The following is a 21,236-nucleotide window of genomic DNA, read 5'->3' on the forward strand; positions in this document are numbered from 1 at the left end:
TGTGAAAGTTCAGGGTTACAGCGGTAGCTAGCAACCTAGTAAGAGACGTTCACATCCCGTAGTAAAAACAAAATAGCCCATAACTCCTAAAACTACAGTCAGATCAAAAAAGAAGTCCAAAATTAGAATTGCTTTTTCCAACACCCTTATTTAGGAAAATAACAGCCGTTGGCTTGAATAACAAGGAAAATTATAGTAAAGAACGACCCTTAACCCATGTTAATTGATCCGGGTTGCTGTTACATTAAAGAACGATCATTGAAATAACAAATCATTGCATACATTGGACTTAATTAGCTATTTGATTGTTTGAGGTTCGTCTCTTACTATTTCAAAGAAGAAAAAGCCGTAGGCTTTTTCCTGTTTGTAATCAGGTTCGATAATAATATATATGATCCGGGTTGCAGCTGTATCGTATACCAGCGGTAAGATTTGAACACACGCCTCCGAAGAGACTGGTGGCTAACACCAGTGCCTTGGACCACTCGGCCAGGCTGCCTCTCATAAATAAATATATATGTGAATTTGGGTTGCAGCAGTAGCTAGCAACGTAGTAAGAGACGATCAGTCCAATGCTAAAAAATATAAAAACCCAAAACTCCTAAAAATAGAGTCAGATCAAAACAAAAGAGTTGTTCAATGGCTCATTTTAAAGGAAATTAATTGGGTTAAAAATCTATAGTTCCTAAAATAAATTATTTCTAAAAGAGTTACATAAAGGACCGAAAAATTTCATTATAAATGAGGTCTATGCTAGTTTCATAGGATATAGCTGAAAACTTAGTAAAGAACAAACCAATGCACATAGCAACTAAAAGCTGAGATAATAAAATTATCTTTTGAACGTATTATATAAGGAATCGATCTGGTTAATTATAAATGGGGACCTAGTAAAGAACAAACCATGGCACATATTGGGTTTTTATAGTAAAGAACAAACTTGGCTTGAATAACAAGACAAATATATTTGTTTTAAAATCAAGAAAAGTGGCTGAAACTTCAATATTCTGCATCAACAGCAGATTTTTTTCTGTTTCTGTTTCGCCTCAGCTAGCCCGGCACTGGAAAATTATAGAGAGCTGTTTAATGGCTCATTTGAAAGGAAATCGATGCATTTCAAAACCTTTCATAATTAACAAGAACAAGATCATATATTTACGAAATTTATATAGCTAAATCTACATGATTTTTATAATATTAAAAATACTGTTTTTATCTTCATATGCAAGATGATGTCACCAACATTTGCTACTGCAGTGTTGTACAAAAATGCAGTTTTTCGTAGAAAATTGATTCCATTTTGAAATCTATTTTTTTTAATTACGAAAGGCACTACTTGTAGCAATTTCCTTTCAAATGAGCCATTAAACAGCTTATTGAAAATTCATCTCTTTCACATCTAACCAAAGGAATTCTATATGCTCTAAAGCGAGCCGACGAAGAAGCGAGTGAGCGAACAGGGGTGACAAGAATTTGTGATTCATAAAAATAACTCGCCGGAGACTGAATATCATAATGCCAGGGCGATTATTGCAAATCCCTAGGTTGATTAGGGTTTAATGTATGAAGAAATAAAAATAAAGTTATTTTCAGAAAGATTTTGAAGTCGTGCAGGACGATGAAAGAAAGTACCAAAGATTCTTACGGCTTTATTTTGCAATGTCTAGAGGAGTTTAAAATGATTAGGAAGATTTTCCAGTGCCCTGCTGGCTGGAAAAAAAAGGAAAAACAAAAGATGCCGTCGATGCTGAATATCGTGCTTGGAGCCACTTTTGTTGTTTTTCAAGCAAATGAATATTCCTCGTTATTAAAACGGATAGTTAGTTTCCTATACAGGGGTATTAGACAAGGCGGTTCTAATAGTTTACCCTTTTTTTTTATCTAGTCTTAGGAGTTATGGGCTGTTGTATTTATTATTCTGGGACGTGATCGTCTCTTACTAGGCTGCTAGCTATCAATACAAACTGGATACTTTCCAAATATAACAATGTTCCAAATGAAGCTAGGAACGTTACCTGAAAATGCTTAGACTCTGTTACTGAGTCACTGGTATAAATTCTACCTATAAATGACACATTTAGCATATTCAATCTAACAAAAAATGAAACTAATTTCTAAATTTTTAGTCTTTTTTTGTAATTGGAATTAAAAAATTTAAATTATTGCTCGGACAATATAAACATTTTTGCAATTTACACAATAAGCATAGCGATTCTGAACTGAAAACTAAAATGAAATTTATTTTTTATTTTTTTTTTATTTATGGAAATATAGCTATATGAAATATATTTCCATAATAAATTATTTTTATAAAATATAAATTTTATTTTAGGTTTTAGTTCAGAATCGCTATAGTTATTTTGTAAATTGCAAAAATATTTATGTTTTCTGAGCAACAATTTTAATTTTTTAGTTCAAATTAGAAAACACCTGAGAATTTTAAAATTAGTTTGATTTTTTGTTAGATTTGATATACTAGATACGTGATTCATGGATATAATTCATACCAATGACTTCTGTAATAGAGTCTAAGCTTTTCCAGGGAACGTTCCTAGCTTCATTTAGAACGTGGATATATTTGGAAAGTATTTTATTTAAAAAACGAAAAAAAATTAAGCAGTGTTTAAAAAAGGTGTTTCATGCTGTTCATGAAAACACAAGGACTGTTTTCCAATATGGAAAAGCAACCTTTCGCACAATTATTTGTATTTTAGTTGAATTTAGCAGCGATAATAGCAAAAGCCTAAGTTTCGACTCCGAAACAACTAGCAGCAATTCAGAAGGCTACAACTGTGATTCCGTCAGATCTACAGCCACTACTTCTAAAAAAGTGGCTACAGATGCTGCAGGATCGACAGACATCAAAATAAGCTCCAATTTTTATTCAGAAACTGAAACACATAGGTCTACTGATCAAATTGAAATTAGTACTGTGCTGAGAGAACAACAGTTAATTTCACCCGAAATCAAACATGTGTCCCAAAATAAAAATGTTTCTGGTATAACAACTACCACAATTCAACCAATTTCTTCTCTGATAGTGAAAAAAAAACAAATAAGTACAAACCTTATAAAGAAGGAGATGCCAAAGAACAACAGCTCAATAGAGCTGTGCCGGTGACGCTAGGCAATCGGTATGATCGTGTTAGTTATATTTCTGCAGGAGCATTCGGAGCGGTGTTTAAATATCAAGATCGAAAGAGTCAAAAATATTTTGCAGTAAAATACCAATTTGTCACTGATAAAACCAAAAAACGGAAATACAATATGTTGAAAATTGAAAGAGATATATATAAATCGTTTTCTAGCGAGAAACGAATGGCCAAGGTATATTATTATAGGGAAACAGAGGATTATTCAGCGCTAGTTTTAGACCTTTTGGGGATGCCAATAGGGAATATATGCAATCCAAGACATACTGTTAAATTAAAATATGTAACAATTCTTGATATTGCTGTACAGCTAATAGAACAATTAGAAATTATACATAAGTATGGCGTTATACACAGAGACATAAAACCGGCCAACATTGTTCTTGGACTAAAAAACCCGAGATTAATTTACCTCATTGATTTCGGCCTGTCCAAAATGTTTGACAGGGGAGTTAAACAGAAAAAAATCTAAAATTTGTGGGGTCCCCACAGTATGCTCCATTAAATGCTCATCTTGGTAGAACGCAGTGCAAAAAAGACGATCTTGAGGCCGCTGCATATGTGCTAATCAGCCTCAGAGGTGGCTTGCCTTGGAGGAAAGTCAGTGACCGTCATAAAATAGGTGTTTAAAATACAAACTCCTATCGAGAAATTACGCACAAATTTTCCTGAATGCCAACCTTTGTTGAAATACTGCCAAGAACTTTACTTTCAAGACGACTCAAATTATGACAAATTGAAAAAAAAAAAATATTAGAGCCGCTAAGAAAAGACGAATAACTCTTACTATAAACAATAATAGTAACGAGGAATTTGATTGGACACCTGATCAAACCGTTCGTGTTAACAAGCTGTAAGTAAGAGACAACCCGATTCAATAGTAACCAAAACTCTAAAAAACGGAATTTTGATACCAAAAGATACATCAAAATAATTGGATTTTTATGCTGATTTTAAATATGTAAGTTTCATTAAGTTTAGTCTTACTGTTGAAAGTTATGAGCCTGAGAAAATTTGCCTTACTTTCTAAAAAAGGGGGAAACACAACGTAAAGGTAATAGAATCTCAATGAAAATTACACCATCAGATTCAGCGTATCAGAAAACCTTACTGTAAGGTTTGAAGATTCTATCTGCAAAAATGTGGAATTTTATATTTTTTGCCAGAAGAAAGATCACGGATGTGTGTTTGTTTGTTCGTTTTTTTTTCCCAGGGATAATCGTATCGCACCAGTGGTCCTGGAACGTCAATAGAAGGCACATTCAAACGGAAAATTAAAACTTCTAGTGTCTTTTTTCATTAAAAAACTAAGTTTCATTAAAGTAAAAAACTTTTTTATTGAAATTCCACTAAAATCTGCATTTTGATTGACAATTTTGATGATTGCCTTCTATCTTTAGCACTGGTGTGCTTACCATTGTACCATCGGAGACTTTTGAAAAATTAGTTACATATAAGACATGATGGTAAATTCGTTAATCATAGGCAGCGCAATATGCGCTGTCTAAGTAAAGAACGATGTTGGCACAATGTATTATTATTTTTTTTTGGTTGGTCTTAGACCAGGGCACTTCGTATCGAAGGAGTTGTCGTAGAAACTTCGAAAAGGGTTCATTCGATTGGAAGTTGGAATGGCTTGTACCCTTTTTAATAGTCGAAAATGACTGGAAGGCAACTAATCACTTTCCACGCCAACCCTCCAAACACATTCAATTGAAATTTTGAGATAGTCAATTTGTTCAACGTAGTTGAAATATCTAGAAATTATGTCTATGAGGAGGACACTCCTCTCACAGTTCTTAGGGCAAGGGTTGTAATTTATACCCTGGGGGCATATAAGGTTTTTATTACAATAAAGAGCGTGTATGGGCGTGAGGAGTGGTTATATCATCATAGTAGTAGCTATAGCTGCAATCTAGTAAAAGTCCAATTGCCAAAGCCAAAAGCGGTGGCGTAATCTTGTGAAAGTTCAGGGTTGCAGCGGTAGCTAGCAACCTAGTAAGAGACGTTCACATCCCGTAGTAAAAACAAAATAGCCCATAACTCCTAAAACTACAGTCAGATCAAAAAAGAAGTCCAAAATTAGAATTACTTTTTCCAACACCCTTATTTAGGAAAATAACAGCCGTTGGCTTGAATAACAAGGAAAATTATAGTAAAGAACGACCCTTAACCCATGTTAATTGATCCGGGTTGCTGTTACATTAAAGAACGATCATTGAAATAACAAATCATTGCATACATTGGACTTAATTAGCTATTTGATTGTTTGAGGTTCGTCTCTTACTATTTCAAAGAAGAAAAAGCCGTAGGCTTTTTCCTGTTTGTAATCAGGTTCGATAATAATATATATGATCCGGGTTGCAGCTGTATCGTATACCAGCGGTAAGATTTGAACCCACGCCTCCGAAGAGACTGGTGGCTAACACCAGTGCCTTGGACCACTCGGCCAGGCTGCCTCTCATAAATAAATATATATGTGAATTTGGGTTGCAGCAGTAGCTAGCAACGTAGTAAGAGACGATCAGTCCAATGCTAAAAAATATAAAAACCCAAAACTCCTAAAAATAGAGTCAGATCAAAACAAAAGAGTTGTTCAATGGCTCATTTTAAAGGAAATTAATTGGGTTAAAAATCTATAGTTCCTAAAATAAATTATTTCTAAAAGAGTTACATAAAGGACCGAAAAATTTCACTATAAATGAGGTCTATGCTAGTTTCATAGGATATAGCTGAAAACTTAGTAAAGAACAAACCAATGCACATAGCAACTAAAAGCTGAGATAATAAAATTATCTTTTGAACGTATTATATAAGGAATCGATCTGGTTAATTATAAATGGGGACCTAGTAAAGAACAAACCATGGCACATATTGGGTTTTTATAGTAAAGAACAAACTTGGCTTGAATAACAAGACAAATATATTTGTTTTAAAATCAAGAAAAGTGGCTGAAACTTCAATATTCTGCATCAACAGCAGATTTTTTTCTGTTTCTGTTTCGCCTCAGCTAGCCCGGCACTGGAAAATTATAGAGAGCTGTTTAATGGCTCATTTGAAAGGAAATCGATGCATTTCAAAACCTTTCATAATTAACAAGAACAAGATCATATATTTACGAAATTTATATAGCTAAATCTACATGATTTTTATAATATTAAAAATACTGTTTTTATCTTCATATGCAAGATGATGTCACCAACATTTGCTACTGCTGTGTTGTACAAAAATGCAGTTTTTCGTAGAAAATTGATTCCATTTTGAAATCTATTTTTTTTAATTACGAAAGGCACTACTTGTAGCAATTTCCTTTCAAATGAGCCATTAAACAGCTTATTGAAAATTCATCTCTTTCACATCTAACCAAAGGAATTCTATATGCTCTAAAGCGAGCCGACGAAGAAGCGAGTGAGCGAACAGGGGTGACAAGAATTTGTGATTCATAAAAATAACTCGCCGGAGACTGAATATCATAATGCCAGGGCGATTATTGCAAATCCCTAGGTTGATTAGGGTTTAATGTATGAAGAAATAAAAATCAAGTTATTTTCAGAAAGATTTTGAAGTCGTGCAGGACGATGAAAGAAAGTACCAAAGATTCTTACGGCTTTATTTTGCAATGTCTAGAGGAGTTTAAAATGATTAGGAAGATTTTCCAGTGCCCTGCTGGCTGGAAAAAAAAGGAAAAACAAAAGATGCCGTCGATGCTGAATATCGTGCTTGGAGCCACTTTTGTTGTTTTTCAAGCCAATGAATATTCCTCGTTATTAAAACGGATAGTTAGTTTCCTATACAGGGGTATTAGACAAGGCGGTTCTAATAGTTTACCCTTTTTTTTTATCTAGTCTTAGGAGTTATGGGCTGTTGTATTTATTAGTATGGGACGTGATCGTCTCTTACTAGGCTGCTAGCTATCAATACAAACTGGATACTTTCCAAATATAACAATGTTCCAAATGAAGCTAGGAACGTTACCTGAAAATGCTTAGACTCTGTTACTGAGTCACTGGTATAAATTCTACCTATAAATGACACATTTAGCATATTCAATCTAACAAAAAATGAAACTAATTTCTAAATTTTTAGTCTTTTTTTGTAATTGGAATTAAAAAATTTAAATTATTGCTCGGACAATATAAACATTTTTGCAATTTACACAATAAGCATAGCGATTCTGAACTGAAAACTAAAATGAAATTTATTTTTTATTTTTTTTTATTTATGGAAATATAGCTATATGAAATATATTTCCATAATAAATTATTTTTATAAAATATAAATTTTATTTTAGGTTTTAGTTCAGAATCGCTATAGTTATTTTGTAAATTGCAAAAATATTTATGTTTTCTGAGCAACAATTTTAATTTTTTAGTTCAAATTAGAAAACACCTGAGAATTTTAAAATTAGTTTGATTTTTTGTTAGATTTGATATACTAGATACGTGATTCATGGATATAATTCATACCAATGACTTCTGTAATAGAGTCTAAGCTTTTCCAGGGAACGTTCCTAGCTTCATTTAGAACGTGGATATATTTGGAAAGTATTTTATTTAAAAAACGAAAAAAAATGAAGCAGTGTTTAAAAAAGGTGTTTCATGCTGTTCATGAAAACACAAGGACTGTTTTCCAATATGGAAAAGCAACCTTTCGCACAATTATTTGTATTTTAGTTGAATTTAGCAGCGATAATAGCAAAAGCCTAAGTTTCGACTCCGAAACAACTAGCAGCAATTCAGAAGGCTACAACTGTGATTCCGTCAGATCTACAGCCACTACTTCTAAAAAAGTGGCTACAGATGCTGCAGGATCGACAGACATCAAAATAAGCTCCAATTTTTATTCAGAAACTGAAACACATAGGTCTACTGATCAAATTGAAATTAGTACTGTGCTGAGAGAACAACAGTTAATTTCACCCGAAATCAAACATGTGTCCCAAAATAAAAATGTTTCTGGTATAACAACTACCACAATTCAACCAATTTCTTCTCTGATAGTGAAAAAAAAAACAAATAAGTACAAACCTTATAAAGAAGGAGATGCCAAAGAACAACAGCTCAATAGAGCTGTGCCGGTGACGCTAGGCAATCGGTATGATCGTGTTAGTTATATTTCTGCAGGAGCATTCGGAGCGGTGTTTAAATATCAAGATCGAAAGAGTCAAAAATATTTTGCAGTAAAATACCAATTTGTCACTGATAAAACCAAAAAACGGAAATACAATATGTTGAAAATTGAAAGAGATATATATAAATCGTTTTCTAGCGAGAAACGAATGGCCAAGGTATATTATTATAGGGAAACAGAGGATTATTCAGCGCTAGTTTTAGACCTTTTGGGGATGCCAATAGGGAATATATGCAATCCAAGACATACTGTTAAATTAAAATATGTAACAATTCTTGATATTGCTGTACAGCTAATAGAACAATTAGAAATTATACATAAGTATGGCGTTATACACAGAGACATAAAACCGGCCAACATTGTTCTTGGACTAAAAAACCCGAGATTAATTTACCTCATTGATTTCGGCCTGTCCAAAATGTTTGACAGGGGAGTTAAACAGAAAAAAAATCTAAAATTTGTGGGGTCCCCACAGTATGCTCCATTAAATGCTCATCTTGGTAGAACGCAGTGCAAAAAAGACGATCTTGAGGCCGCTGCATATGTGCTAATCAGCCTCAGAGGTGGCTTGCCTTGGAGGAAAGTCAGTGACCGTCATAAAATAGGTGTTTAAAATACAAACTCCTATCGAGAAATTACGCACAAATTTTCCTGAAAGCCAACCTTTGTTGAAATACTGCCAAGAACTTTACTTTCAAGACGACTCAAATTATGACAAATTGAAAAAAAAAAAATATTAGAGCCGCTAAGAAAAGACGAATAACTCTTACTATAAACAATAATAGTAACGAGGAATTTGATTGGACACCTGATCAAACCGTTCGTGTTAACAAGCTGTAAGTAAGAGACAACCCGATTCAATAGTAACCAAAACTCTAAAAAACGGAATTTTGATACCAAAAGATACATCAAAATAATTGGATTTTTATGCTGATTTTAAATATGTAAGTTTCATTAAGTTTAGTCTTACTGTTGAAAGTTATGAGCCTGAGAAAATTTGCCTTACTTTCTAAAAAAGGGGGAAACACAACGTAAAGGTAATAGAATCTCAATGAAAATTACACCATCAGATTCAGCGTATCAGAAAACCTTACTGTAAGGTTTGAAGATTCTATCTGCAAAAATGTGGAATTTTATATTTTTTGCCAGAAGAAAGATCACGGATGTGTGTTTGTTTGTTCGTTTTTTTTTTCCAATGGATAATCGTATCGCACCAGTGGTCCTGGAACGTCAATAGAAGGCACATTCAAACGGAAAATTAAAACTTCTAGTGTCTTTTTTCATTAAAAAACTAAGTTTCATTAAAGTAAAAAACTTTTTTATTGAAATTCCACTAAAATCTGCATTTTGATTGACAATTTTGATGATTGCCTTCTATCTTTAGCACTGGTGTGCTTACCATTGTACCATCGGAGACTTTTGAAAAATTAGTTACATATAAGACATGATGGTAAATTCGTTAATCATAGGCAGAGCAATAGCGCTGTCTAAGCAAACAACGATGTTGGCACAATGTATTATTTTTTTTTTTTTTGGTTGGTCTTAGACCAGGGCACTTCGTATCGAGAGAGTACTCGTAGAAAATTCAAAAAGGGCTCATTAGATTGGAAGTTGGAATGGCTTGTACCCTTTTTAATAGTCGAAAATGACTGGAAGGCAACTAATCACTTTCCACGCCAACCCTCCAAACACATTCAATTGAAATTTTGAGATAGTCAATTTGTTCAACGTAGTTGAAATATCTAGAAATTATGTCTATGAGGAGGACACTCCTCTCACAGTTCTTAGGGCAAGGGTTGTAATTTATACCCTGGGGGCATATAAGGTTTTTATTAAAAGTGTTTTCGTAGAAACTTCAAAAAGGGTTCATTCAATTGAACATTCAAAGGGCACTTTTTAATAATCGAAAGTGATTGGAGGGCAACTCCCCCCCCCCTCTCAAGCCCATCAGTTCCCAACACACATCCAATCAAAATTTGTAGATAGTTATAGTTAAAAGGAAAGTTATAGTTAGAACTCTTAAGCAAAGAACAAAAAGAATCAAGATATTCCACAGATGTGTCAAAAGGCTCAATTTAGTACTTTGGTAAAACCAGAAAACTATTGCATACCGTAATTACATAAAATAGTTATTTAGCTTTAGGTTTTTGTTCAACTTTGCATGTCTATCGTTTATTAGCTCCTCATAAATTTAGATAGAGAGAGCTAATTGAAACTTGGAGGTCAGCAGTGCATTCAAAAGCAATAATGCAAGAAGCCAACAAAAAATACATTCACTTTAACTCTAGCATTCCCTAAGCCAGTTTGTTTTCACTTCCAGCTCTTTCAACAAATTAATATGTGGTTAATACAACAACGCTTCAGAAGCAATTTAGCATCAGTATGAAGAATGACAACTGATAACAAGGCTTACTGATGTCGAAGATTTAATGTTTTGTATCGAATAAACGACACTTCTTGACTACTAGGATTCTTGCTTCAGCCCTCCAGTGTGTGACTACAGCCCATTTGGTCTCTGTGTCCCGTATTACCAAGCTGAGGTCAAACCCACGCTCTACCACAGGGCAGATTTAATGCTTGAATGACGATGTTTCAATATTTGAAAATTTTTCAATGGCAACATGGTTACAGCTGTTGCTGCAATCAAATAAATAGCAAAGGTCCATAGTAACTGGAAGTATTTAAAGGTGTTAATAACAATATCAAGTGAGAAATAATCACAATTCGAAGCTGATTCAGGAATGGTAACTGTTATTTCGGCTAATCTTAATAGTAAAAGTTTATTGGGAAAACAAACTAAGGGGAATTTTGAAAGACCCTTAAAGCCTTCAATAATTATGTGCGATTGAAATAAAAACTAAACTATTGGAACTAAAATGGTGAAAAACCTATAAAGGAGATATACAGTCCCCCCTCTTGAACAAAAATAAAAATATTTTTTTTCGCACAAGAAACACCGATGCCTCTGTTTTTTATTTAATTTATGTTTTCTATTTTCCGCAGGGGTGTTTGTGCTGAACCAGCACGCCGGTAGTATTTTTAGGTCAAATATACTGGGGGGAGGGGGTAAGTTATATAAAATTAATTTTTTAGGCAATTAAGTACCTAAATGGGAGCAAAAAAAATATAAAATAAAACGAATTTGATTTCTGATGTCAGAAAACTGGGGAGAGGGCATCTGTCCCTACCCCCTGCCCAGGCCTATAACCGCCACTGCAGTGCTCTTAGAACATTCAAACATGCTCATTTGAAAGAAAATTGCCATATCTAATGCCCCTTTTCAATAATAAGAAATATAGTGCCACCTCCCATTTTCCTTTTGTGCAAGCAAACATGAATATCCTAGTTGCAGCAGTAGCTGCAGCCTAATAAAGAGCAAACCACAGAACCAACAGTAATCAAAAGTTGAAAAACGCGTCTATAAATCTGCCAAATGAGAAAAATAGCATCTGACAGTGAACCAGGAATGGTAAATATTGTTTCAGTTAATCTTAAAAGTAAAAGTTCATTGCAAAATCAAATTTATGGTGTTGTCAAAAAGAGGATGAAATACCCTCGAAAATCAAAAGTGCACCATTAGAATCAACATGGTCAGAAACCTTGAATGGGATAATTACAGTCAATCACCTTGAAAAAACGAAAACAATCACTTGTTTGCATGGGTAGCAGTGATGTGTCTCCTTTTATTCTTTTTCAAGAAGGACTTCGGGTTAACAAGAACATCATAGAGAGATGTTTAATGGTCTCTTCAAACGGAACTTATATTTGATTGTGCCCTTTTCAAGTAACCAATAAGGTTGGAGGCTAGCCCCCCTCCCAAAAAGGCCCCGTCCCCCAAAGTCGTCCAATCCAAATTTGGAATAGCCATTTTCTTCAACATAGCTCAAAGGTCCAATAACTATGGTTTTGGGGATGATATGAACCTCCATAGTCCCTGAGGAAAGGGCTGTATATGGTATCAGGCGTATCAGTAAGGGGCGTATTGGTATTGCGCGCATAAGTATCAAGCGTAGTGGTATAGGTTTTTTTTCAATCATGGGTTTTTGCCTTCTATCATGGTTGCAGCAGTAGATACAACCTAGTAAAGAGCAAACCATCATCCATAGTACCCAAAAGTTTAAAAACACGTTTTGAAAAAAACTGCCTAATAAGAACAAATTACCATCTGACGCTGATGACACCTCAGTCTTCATTGAAAGCTTGACACGTCAAGATTTTTGGGTTATTTTTAAAGGAAGTTTGTGAACATTAGTGAAGACGCGAGATCAGCCTTGTGAACTTTTTTCTACTAAGTACCAGGGTAGAAAGGGGTTTATCTATACAAGTGCCCTGGTCCCCATGGGGCCTCTATCTGTACGAGCGCCCTGTCACTTTGTGATTGATTGCTTCCGGTTTTGATGCTATGGTCCTTCCCCATAAGACCGACACAGATACATACGTCCTGCCGCTATTTGACTGATTGATTCCGTATTTGATACTATGATCTTCCCCTTGTGGCTATACAGATACAGACGTCCTGTCACTTTGTGATTGATTGCTTCCGGTTTTGATGCTATGGTCCTTCCCCATAAGACCGACACAGATACATACGTCCTGCCGCTATTTGACTGATTGATTCCGTATTTGATACTATGATCTTCCCCTTGTGGCTATACAGATACAGACGTCCTGTCACTTTTTGATTGATTGCTTCCGGTTTTGGTACTATGGCCCTCCCCTGCTGCCTACCCAGATAGTGTGGGCACTTAAACGCCTGCGTTGACACAAGCAGTCGTCCATGCATTGATAAGACCAGTCCTCCAACAGGATAGGCATTGATACGACCGGTCCTCCACCGGGATAGATATTGATACGACCAGGGTTCCACCGCGATAGATACAGCGATCGTCATGAATAGAAATACTAAAGCATCAAAATTAAAACTAATATATTTATACAAAACATAATAATAAAATTTCGGTTGATTCACTAGATTTTTCTTTCCCGAAAAAAATCTAGTGAATGAACCGGATGTTAATTGTTTTGTTTTATATAAACATGTTCGTCTAACTCTATATTAACACGCAGAATTCTTCAGAATACTCAGGGATTTTCAAAAGCAAGAGACGCACCAACAAGATTTTTCAACAATAACGCTAACTCTAAAAAAGAATCTAATTCGCTCGTTTCTGATTTAAGAAAAAATCCTCTGTCTCACACTTTGGAAAAAATCCTGAATATTCTCGTTCATGTCTCTGACTTTTACAAAAAAACACATATTCATATATGCCTTTGACTCTTGAAAAAAAAATCCCATTTACATCTCATTGCCTCTTAAAAAAGTCCCATTCATGTGCTTTTAACTTTCGAAAAAATGTTATGTTTTGCATTTATTTGCAAACTTCATTCACCTACCTCTGACTTGAAAAATCACAAAAAAACATGATTGTGTCTTTTCAACTTTAAAAAAAAAATATGGCTCACATGTTCCTGAATTTGAAAAAATTATATTCACCTTTCTCTGAATTAGGGTAGAAGAAAACTGAAAGTCCTATTCATGTGTCTGACTTCTGAAAAGTTCTATTCGTCTGTCACTGGTTCTAAAAAAAAAGTCCCTGTCATGCGTATGACGTTTTAAACAATTATGTTTTCACGTTTCTGAGTATGGAAAGAAATACAGTTCGCGTACCCTAGATTGTGGTAAACATTCGTGAAAATTTATTTTGATGTGCCCCTGACTCTTGAAAACCTGCAATAACATTGTATCTGTCTCTTGAAAAGCTCGATCATATCTCACTGCCTCTTGCAAAAAGAAGAATGATTCATATGCCTTTGACTCTTGAAAAAAACTGTTTTGCATGTTTCTTTTGAATTACGATTTAATTCCCGTTCTTGTTTCTCTGAATTTGATAAAAATCCATGAAAATTGATTGTATAAGTCAGACTTTTGAAAAAAAATTCATTCAACTGCCTCTGAATCTTGATAAATCCCAATTAATATGTCTCTAACTCTAAATTAAAGAGAAAATCCAATTCACATGTCTCCAATTGTTGAAAAATCTAGTTGATGCGTCTCTAGCTTTTGAAAATCTCATTGACATGTCATTGAGTTTGAATGTTATGAAGAAATGCTGTTTGTGTGTTTTTCAACTTTTTGAAGAAAAAAAATCCGGGTCACATTTTTCTGACTTTTGAATAAATTCCTTTTCTTGTTTCTGACTTTGAAAAAAAAACAACTGAAAATCCTGTTTATGTGTCTGACTATTGAAAAACTTCCCATTCACCTGCCTCTGAGTTTTGAAACCTAGCCCGATGGAGGATCGGTCGTATTAATGCCTATCCTAGTGGAGGACAGGTCGTATCAATGCCTGTCCTGGTGAAAGACTGCTCATAATAATACCCATCCCGGGGGAGGACCGGTCATATCAATTCCTGTCCCGGTAAAGGACCAGTCGTATCAATGCCTATCCCGGTGGAGGACCAGTCGTATCAATGCCTATCCCAGTGGAGGACTGGTTGTATCAATGTATGGATGATCGCTTTTATCAACATAGGCATGTCGTGACCACACTATCTGTTTAAGCACCAGGGAAGGACCATAGTTTCAAAACCAGAAGCAATAAATCAAAAAAGTGACAGGACATCTGTATCTGTGTAGCAGCCAGAGGAAGATCATAGCATCAAGACCGGAAGCAATCAATCAAAAAGTGACAGGGCACGCGTACAGATAGAGGCCTCATGGGGACAGGGGGCTCATACATAGAGCCCCATGGGGACCATGGCGCTCGTTTAGATAGAGACCCCATGGGAACCAGGGCGCTTGTACAGATAGAGGCCGCATGGGGACCAAGGCACCCGTAGAGATAGACCCTTACTACCTGCCAGTGCTAATCCTGACTTAGGCAGCCACATTTTAGCTGAAGATTTTCTTTCAAGTTCCATGTCCGTGTCTCGTTTTTATTTCTATGCCTAGAATGTACCATCCTGGTAATGAATGCTACAGAAAATTTGGAACTGGGTCATTCCAGTGTTCTAAGCGCAATTCTTGATTCACCTGGCTGTTGGTGGCATCACAAAAAGCAATCGCCTGAAAAACCTGAACTGGTTTTTGCGCGCAATGCCGATCGTCAATGATGGAAAATGGCGAGGTTAAAATCACCGAGAATCCAACCAATCGAGCTATGAAATTACACCTTATTTCTAACGAAGGAACTTGCTCGTCACCGTGTGCAGTTGAAATCTGAGCTTCCTGAAAAAGCAATTAAAAATACTAATATGCCATGATAAATGTTTGATAAGACGGAGTCACCAGGCCCTGAGCTAGACATCCAATTTTTAATATGGATAAACAATTACCTTGATGAGTTTGCAGTCCCAAAACAGGATGCTAAACACTTCTGTTCAAGAAAAAATTTCATCCCTCCTCTCATCAATTCCAGATACAGATTTCCTAGTTACCCAATCACAGGTTGCGTCCACAATCTGATGGTTGAAAAATAAGAAGTCGGCTGGCATTGACCGTGCATCTGCCCTTCACCTTAGCCATTGCAGCCAGACTTTCACGGGGCACCAGACTCTTCTCTTTCAGATGATCTTCACTACTGGACTCGTACCATCAGCATTTGGTACTGCGTCGCTTAGGCCAGTCCTGAAGAAAGGAAACAGTACTTCGGAGTGTGCTCCGTTCAGACCGATCACAGTAGCACCAAATCTTTACAAAGTTTTTGAACTTTTGGTCATTGATGAAATCCAGGGAAAATTCTTGACTCCTCCTTCCCAGTTTGGGTTCCAGAAGCGTTTTGGTTGCGACCACGAGATTTCTGCTTTGGCTTTAGTCTTGACTGACGCTGATGAATCGAAGGAATCCATTGTTATAGGTCTAGATGACGTCTGCCTTGCCTATGACTCACTTCTCTATGACCAACTCATTCTGGATAAAGGAAAGAGAGGTGTACAGAAGGACATCCTACTACCCATTAAAGATATGTACGACCACCTAGAGGCTGAACTTTTACTTCCTGGCCATGGTCGATCCCTCACTGAATATACACCAGACGTGATGCTGTACTACCGAGGGAATCCTGTGGTCCCAGTAAAAAAGGGTGCTCGACAAGGATCAGTCACATCTCCTTGTGCCTTTAATAATTGTATTATTGAACCACAGTCTACTATCAATGCAACATGCATAGCTCGTGGCACAGACGTTACAATGATAGCTTACGCCGATGACATTCTGAACCCCAGCCGCAAAGTCGCAGGTACAGAGACCACCTTCTCCACACTACAATCAAATTACAGTCGCATTGGTCTTGAATTTAACCCGCAGAAGTGGGATATTCTTCTGTTCAACTGGCGCCAAGAAGAGGTCTCGTCTCTGAGGCTGGGAGAACTATCTGTAGCCCCTGTCTTGAAAATTATTTACCTTGGTTTACCAATTGGAAAGGATCTAAAAACTACCCGCTCCCTTCTTATTGATCATCTCCGTAAATGCCTGGCTTTTGCTTACAGCAGAGTAGTCTCATCTAAAATTCGTTTCAACCGTTCAATTCTGGCTCGACTTTATAACGCAGTATCCCTTCCCCATTTCCTGTATCTAATCCCTTTTTGGAGAATGTTTCCTGAGCCAGAGAAAAAAAAGCTCAGATCCGCGTTTTTTATGTATGCGAAGTTCTTGTTGCGGCTCCCGCCGTGGACAAGAAATTCGCACCTTTTTAAAAATTTTAAAATTGCGGACCCAACGGCAGCTATAATTGAACAAATTAAACGGTACAACGAGAAAGTCTCTTCCCACCCTTGGTACCGTTTGCTAAGGCAGTAAATCCCTGTCCATTTAATTTTATTTGCACATTTGCACTAAATTTTTGGTGCCCCTCCTTAAGAGGAAAAGCTTGAAACTATAGAACGGTATCATTGTAATAATTATGGTCCTAAACCTTAACTGGAGGTTTGCTAGAACACCTCTCGTATGTTCCACCTCCAAGCACCCTTAATTACGCAACTATAGTACTACAAACTACAAACACCAATAGATTAAATTTGATTAACACAGCCCTGGTTCTGTTTGTAGAGCGTTGGACTTCAAATCAGTGTCAAGCGTTCGATTCCTGCTTGGGTATTTTTTCAATCACGGTTTTGTCCCTTCTGTATGATTATTTTTCAGATAACTCACTATTTTTGTAAATGTGTTGCACTTATTTTTTAACTTGTCAAGCATTTTGATTCACAAGGGAATGGAGGTTATCCAGTTCATTGTTTGAAACTACATTTTTAGTAAATAACTAAACCTACACCCCAACGAATGGCGTAATTTCGTCAAAATCCTGGGGGAGGGGGAGGCAAAGTTGGGGTCAGTTTTCCCATAATCAAGTGAAAATGACAGAGAAAACTGAAAAATGAGCCATATAGTAATAAAAAAGGTAAAGATGTACTAAAGAAAACTGACCCGTTTCTGTGGATGCTTGAGATATGCAGGCTTCTCTTACTTTTGACAACATTTTTGGAGAAACTAAATTTCAGCCTGGGGGGGGGACAGACTGGGGTCTGGAGGGACTGAGGTCTGGGATTAGAATACAGAGACTTTAATAGTAGAAGGCTGGAAATATTCTTAACGTAAACGCCTGGAAGGATTTGCTCATGGTTAGTAGTTTGGGGAAAGGGGTAGAGGAAGAATCATAACCTTTATCAAGCTTCTTAGTTGTTGTCTGATGCAACAGAAAATTTGTAAAATCATAAAATTCTAACCCAGTGTCTTATTTTCAACTCTTTATTGCCCCCCCCCCCAGTAACATTTCACAATTTTTCAGCGAATAGTCACAAGATAAAATCCAGGTATTGAATTTTACATCTATAGCTACTCCTCAAGATTCCCCTGCAGTGCTACTTGCAGTTAGGGTTCTAGTTAGACAAAATCATGAGACGTCCGAGCTGACACCACTATGAAGCCACACATGCAGGTTTTCACTTCTTGATATAGGAATGGAGGAAGGAGATAATGACAGAGTGGACCCCGAATCATCGCACAGCACCGAAAGAGCACTAGCCTTGTATGCTCGGTCTATCTCCGTCAGGGACCAACTTCAAGAGTCAATCGGTCAATATTTTTGACAGAAAAGCATGATTTAAAAGAAATGATCTGAAGTAATACCAAAATGTGCACACTAATACTTCTAATCCAAGTTGTTAAAATTAAGATATTCAAGATTAACAAGTACATATTTATTAGAAAAAAGCAAACTGACTTGGAAATGCAGAAAGCAGATAAAGAAATTTAGAACTTTACACTTGAATATGACCAAAAGATCGACCTAACAAAAACCTAAGTTCGAAATTGATTTCGTCATGAATTCACCTAATCTATTGAATTATATATCAACAATTTGCCTTGCGTTCATTTTTTTTAATCGTTGCACCAGTTGAGGTTGTCTTTCCTCGATAGGATTTCAGTGCACACTTCGAGGTTTTACACTTTTTTTCGTTTTCGTCACTGTCTTCAAAAAGTAAAGGTGAATTTGTTTCTTTAGTATTTTCTTCTTTGGAGGATCTAGCCTTCGAAGAAGGTTTTGGCACCTTAAATCTGCCTTCGACTTCACTTTTTTTTGTGCGAGATTTTGATTCTGCAACTAATTCTAGTTCTTTTTTTCGGGGATATGTTAAAGAAGAGCTGGGTGCCATAAAAATCTCATCGACATCCTCATTGTCATCAAAAAGTAAAGGAGAAATTGGCTCGGGACGCCTATTTTCTTTTAGTAGCTTCGAATTCAAACAAGGCTTCGGTATCTTCATCATCTTTTCGTGTTGGTTACTTTCTTTGGAAAATTTTGAAGCACCTGAGACTGTTGCTATCAATTTAACAGATTTATCACTTACATTAGAGCATGTTTCATTAGTGCTGAAACTAGTTCCAAGCGACTGAGTAGCATTCCTAGTAGCTCGTTTCGATTTCGTAATGTCTGGTCTAGATATGACTGAATTTGAACTAGCAGCTTTTGCCTTTTCATCTTTGGGATCGATGTCAACTGAACATCTGATGTTATGTGTAGCCTTCCTCCTTGCCGGAATTCTTTCTGGCGAATGAGTAGTGCTTGAATTCGAATTAACAGTTTCCCATTGACTGGTTCTTAAGGAGTTGGAGGATGCTATGATATCAATGGACTTTGCAGCAGTAGCAACTTTACGAGATACTCTTCCTTGGTCTCGCGTAACTTTAGAATTCAACACCTTTTTACTTTTGTCCTCTATTTTCTGAGTAAGAATTTCCGTGTCATCACTTTCAGCATAGACTCTTATTTTTTCTTTCTTTGAAGCTACGGGAGTTTCAGGAGGAAGTCGGAACTTTAAGTCTGAGAGTAAGTTACGTCTTTTGAATTCTTTGTCAGCTTCAGCATCTGCACTCCATTCATCAATTATGTTTTGAGCTTCTTCCTTTCGTCGTCGGCGAGGAGCATTTTTAAGGAGAGCTTCTTCTTTTTTAGAAATTCTACTCGGAGTCTTAAGACGAGGGCTGAATTCCTCCTCAACTGAAAAAAAGAAGAATAATTAATCAAAAGGAAATTAAATCAAGGAGGCAGAAGCAAAGAGAAAGTAAGTGAGAAAGAGACAAAGAAACAAAGGAAGGAAAATAGAGTTAGGGAAGTATTTTTTTTCTAGTTTAAAACGAAATGTAAAAATACTGCTTAAGGAATGACTCCTTACGGAGGCAATAGGAATGAATCCACAATGTTAGAAGAGTTTCATGTCACAGAATAGCTTATTTCAAAGACTACAAAAAAAAAAACGGTTCCTGTTTAGAAAGTTGCATTTGAAGTTCTACACAACAAATTTAAAATAAAGAAAACAGATTTCGTTTTGCTTTCTGGTGTCTATTTTTTCCCACAAATTCAAATCTGTTATGAAGGACCGATCACAAAACTCCTGGGCTTGCCCCTTCCTGAAGCAATTTTTTCAGTTTTATCATCCAATCTCTCCAGGATGGATTTATAACAGCAACCTTAAACCATTGCTTGGAAGCATAGATTCCTAGTCTTTTCCTTACTTATATGTCCATTGTTTTCGTCATGTAGTAAATGGTTTTATTCATGATTAAAATATAATAGTTAAGTAATAAAAAAAAAAACAGTTCAAATTAATGGGATCGCTGTGTCTACCTTCTCTTTGAGCTGTAAAAATGGGCCTAAGCTCAACTATAGTGCACTGGAAACTCTATCCGGTTGTAGCAAAACACGAAGGACAAGAATCGGTGGCCGGAGAAAAGAGAATTTGGCTCATTTCTGGTTATTAAGAATAACAAAGGTATACTGAAGCGAAGCTAATTAATGTACGTTGAGCAACTTTAACATTAATTTAAACTTCATTTGTTTTCAGGAAAATTTTTCATTTAAATTATAACATCACTGGGATGAACTCAGTGATAGTCTCTTGGACCCTCAAAAAAAAAAGATTTATTGGTCAAAGATTCAATAGAATTAAGTTATTTTGGCGTCTGTTAAGGATAAACAGGAAAGAGGAATTAAATTCATGCCCAAAAAAAAAAAAAAATTGTGGGAGTGACGTCAGATTTATTTACATTCAAAGCCTGCAATATATACAAGCCTGTCACGTGCCGGGGCGCAGGCGAAGCCCATGTTCCGGTACTATATTATACACGAGCTCATTCGTATATGTTAGAATATAGTGTTAAAATTCAGAAGAAAATAAACCAACTGTAACCTGGCGGCACCTACTACCCAAACATCTGAGGAAAAAATAATGTACGCAGGTACAACTATCAAAAATTAATGTCTATATTCTTTGGTCACAATTAAGTAAGTGACATTTTTTATATCAAAAAGACCAATTCGCTTCACAGGAAGAGGCAAAGCGTCCTCAACACTGTTGCAAGCTTAATGGCTTGATTCTTATCAACTATTTACGCAGGCAATTTGCTAAGGTTGACAATTGGCTAGGGAAGCGATGATCAATTCAGCTTTAGTCTATCAT

General features: G+C 36.1%; 1 protein-coding gene and 2 pseudogenes across 1 annotated transcript in view; 2 read left to right on the forward strand and 1 right to left on the reverse strand.

The window, feature by feature from the left end:
• LOC148948672 (uncharacterized) overlaps nucleotides 1-4,009 on the forward strand; it is a 9,936-nt pseudogene extending 5,927 nt beyond the window's left edge.
• A 2,838-nt stretch (nucleotides 4,010-6,847) lies between these two features.
• On the forward strand, nucleotides 6,848-18,365 carry LOC148948673 (uncharacterized; annotated as a pseudogene).
• Nucleotides 18,366-18,467: 102 nt separating this feature from the next.
• Nucleotides 18,468-21,236, reverse strand: part of LOC148948674 (uncharacterized) — a 77,937-nt gene continuing 75,168 nt past the window's right edge. The window contains exon 12 of the mRNA XM_089094039.1: nucleotides 18,468-19,777. Within this exon, the coding sequence (XP_088950165.1) occupies nucleotides 18,630-19,777 (1,148 nt within the window). The 3' untranslated portion in view covers nucleotides 18,468-18,629. The remainder of the gene's footprint in view (nucleotides 19,778-21,236) is intronic.

This window comes from Artemia sp. Qi Xiang Cuo, chromosome 9, assembly GCF_049724085.1.
Source record: "Artemia sp. Qi Xiang Cuo chromosome 9, ASM4972408v1, whole genome shotgun sequence".
NCBI lineage: Eukaryota > Metazoa > Arthropoda > Branchiopoda > Anostraca > Artemiidae > Artemia > Artemia sp. Qi Xiang Cuo.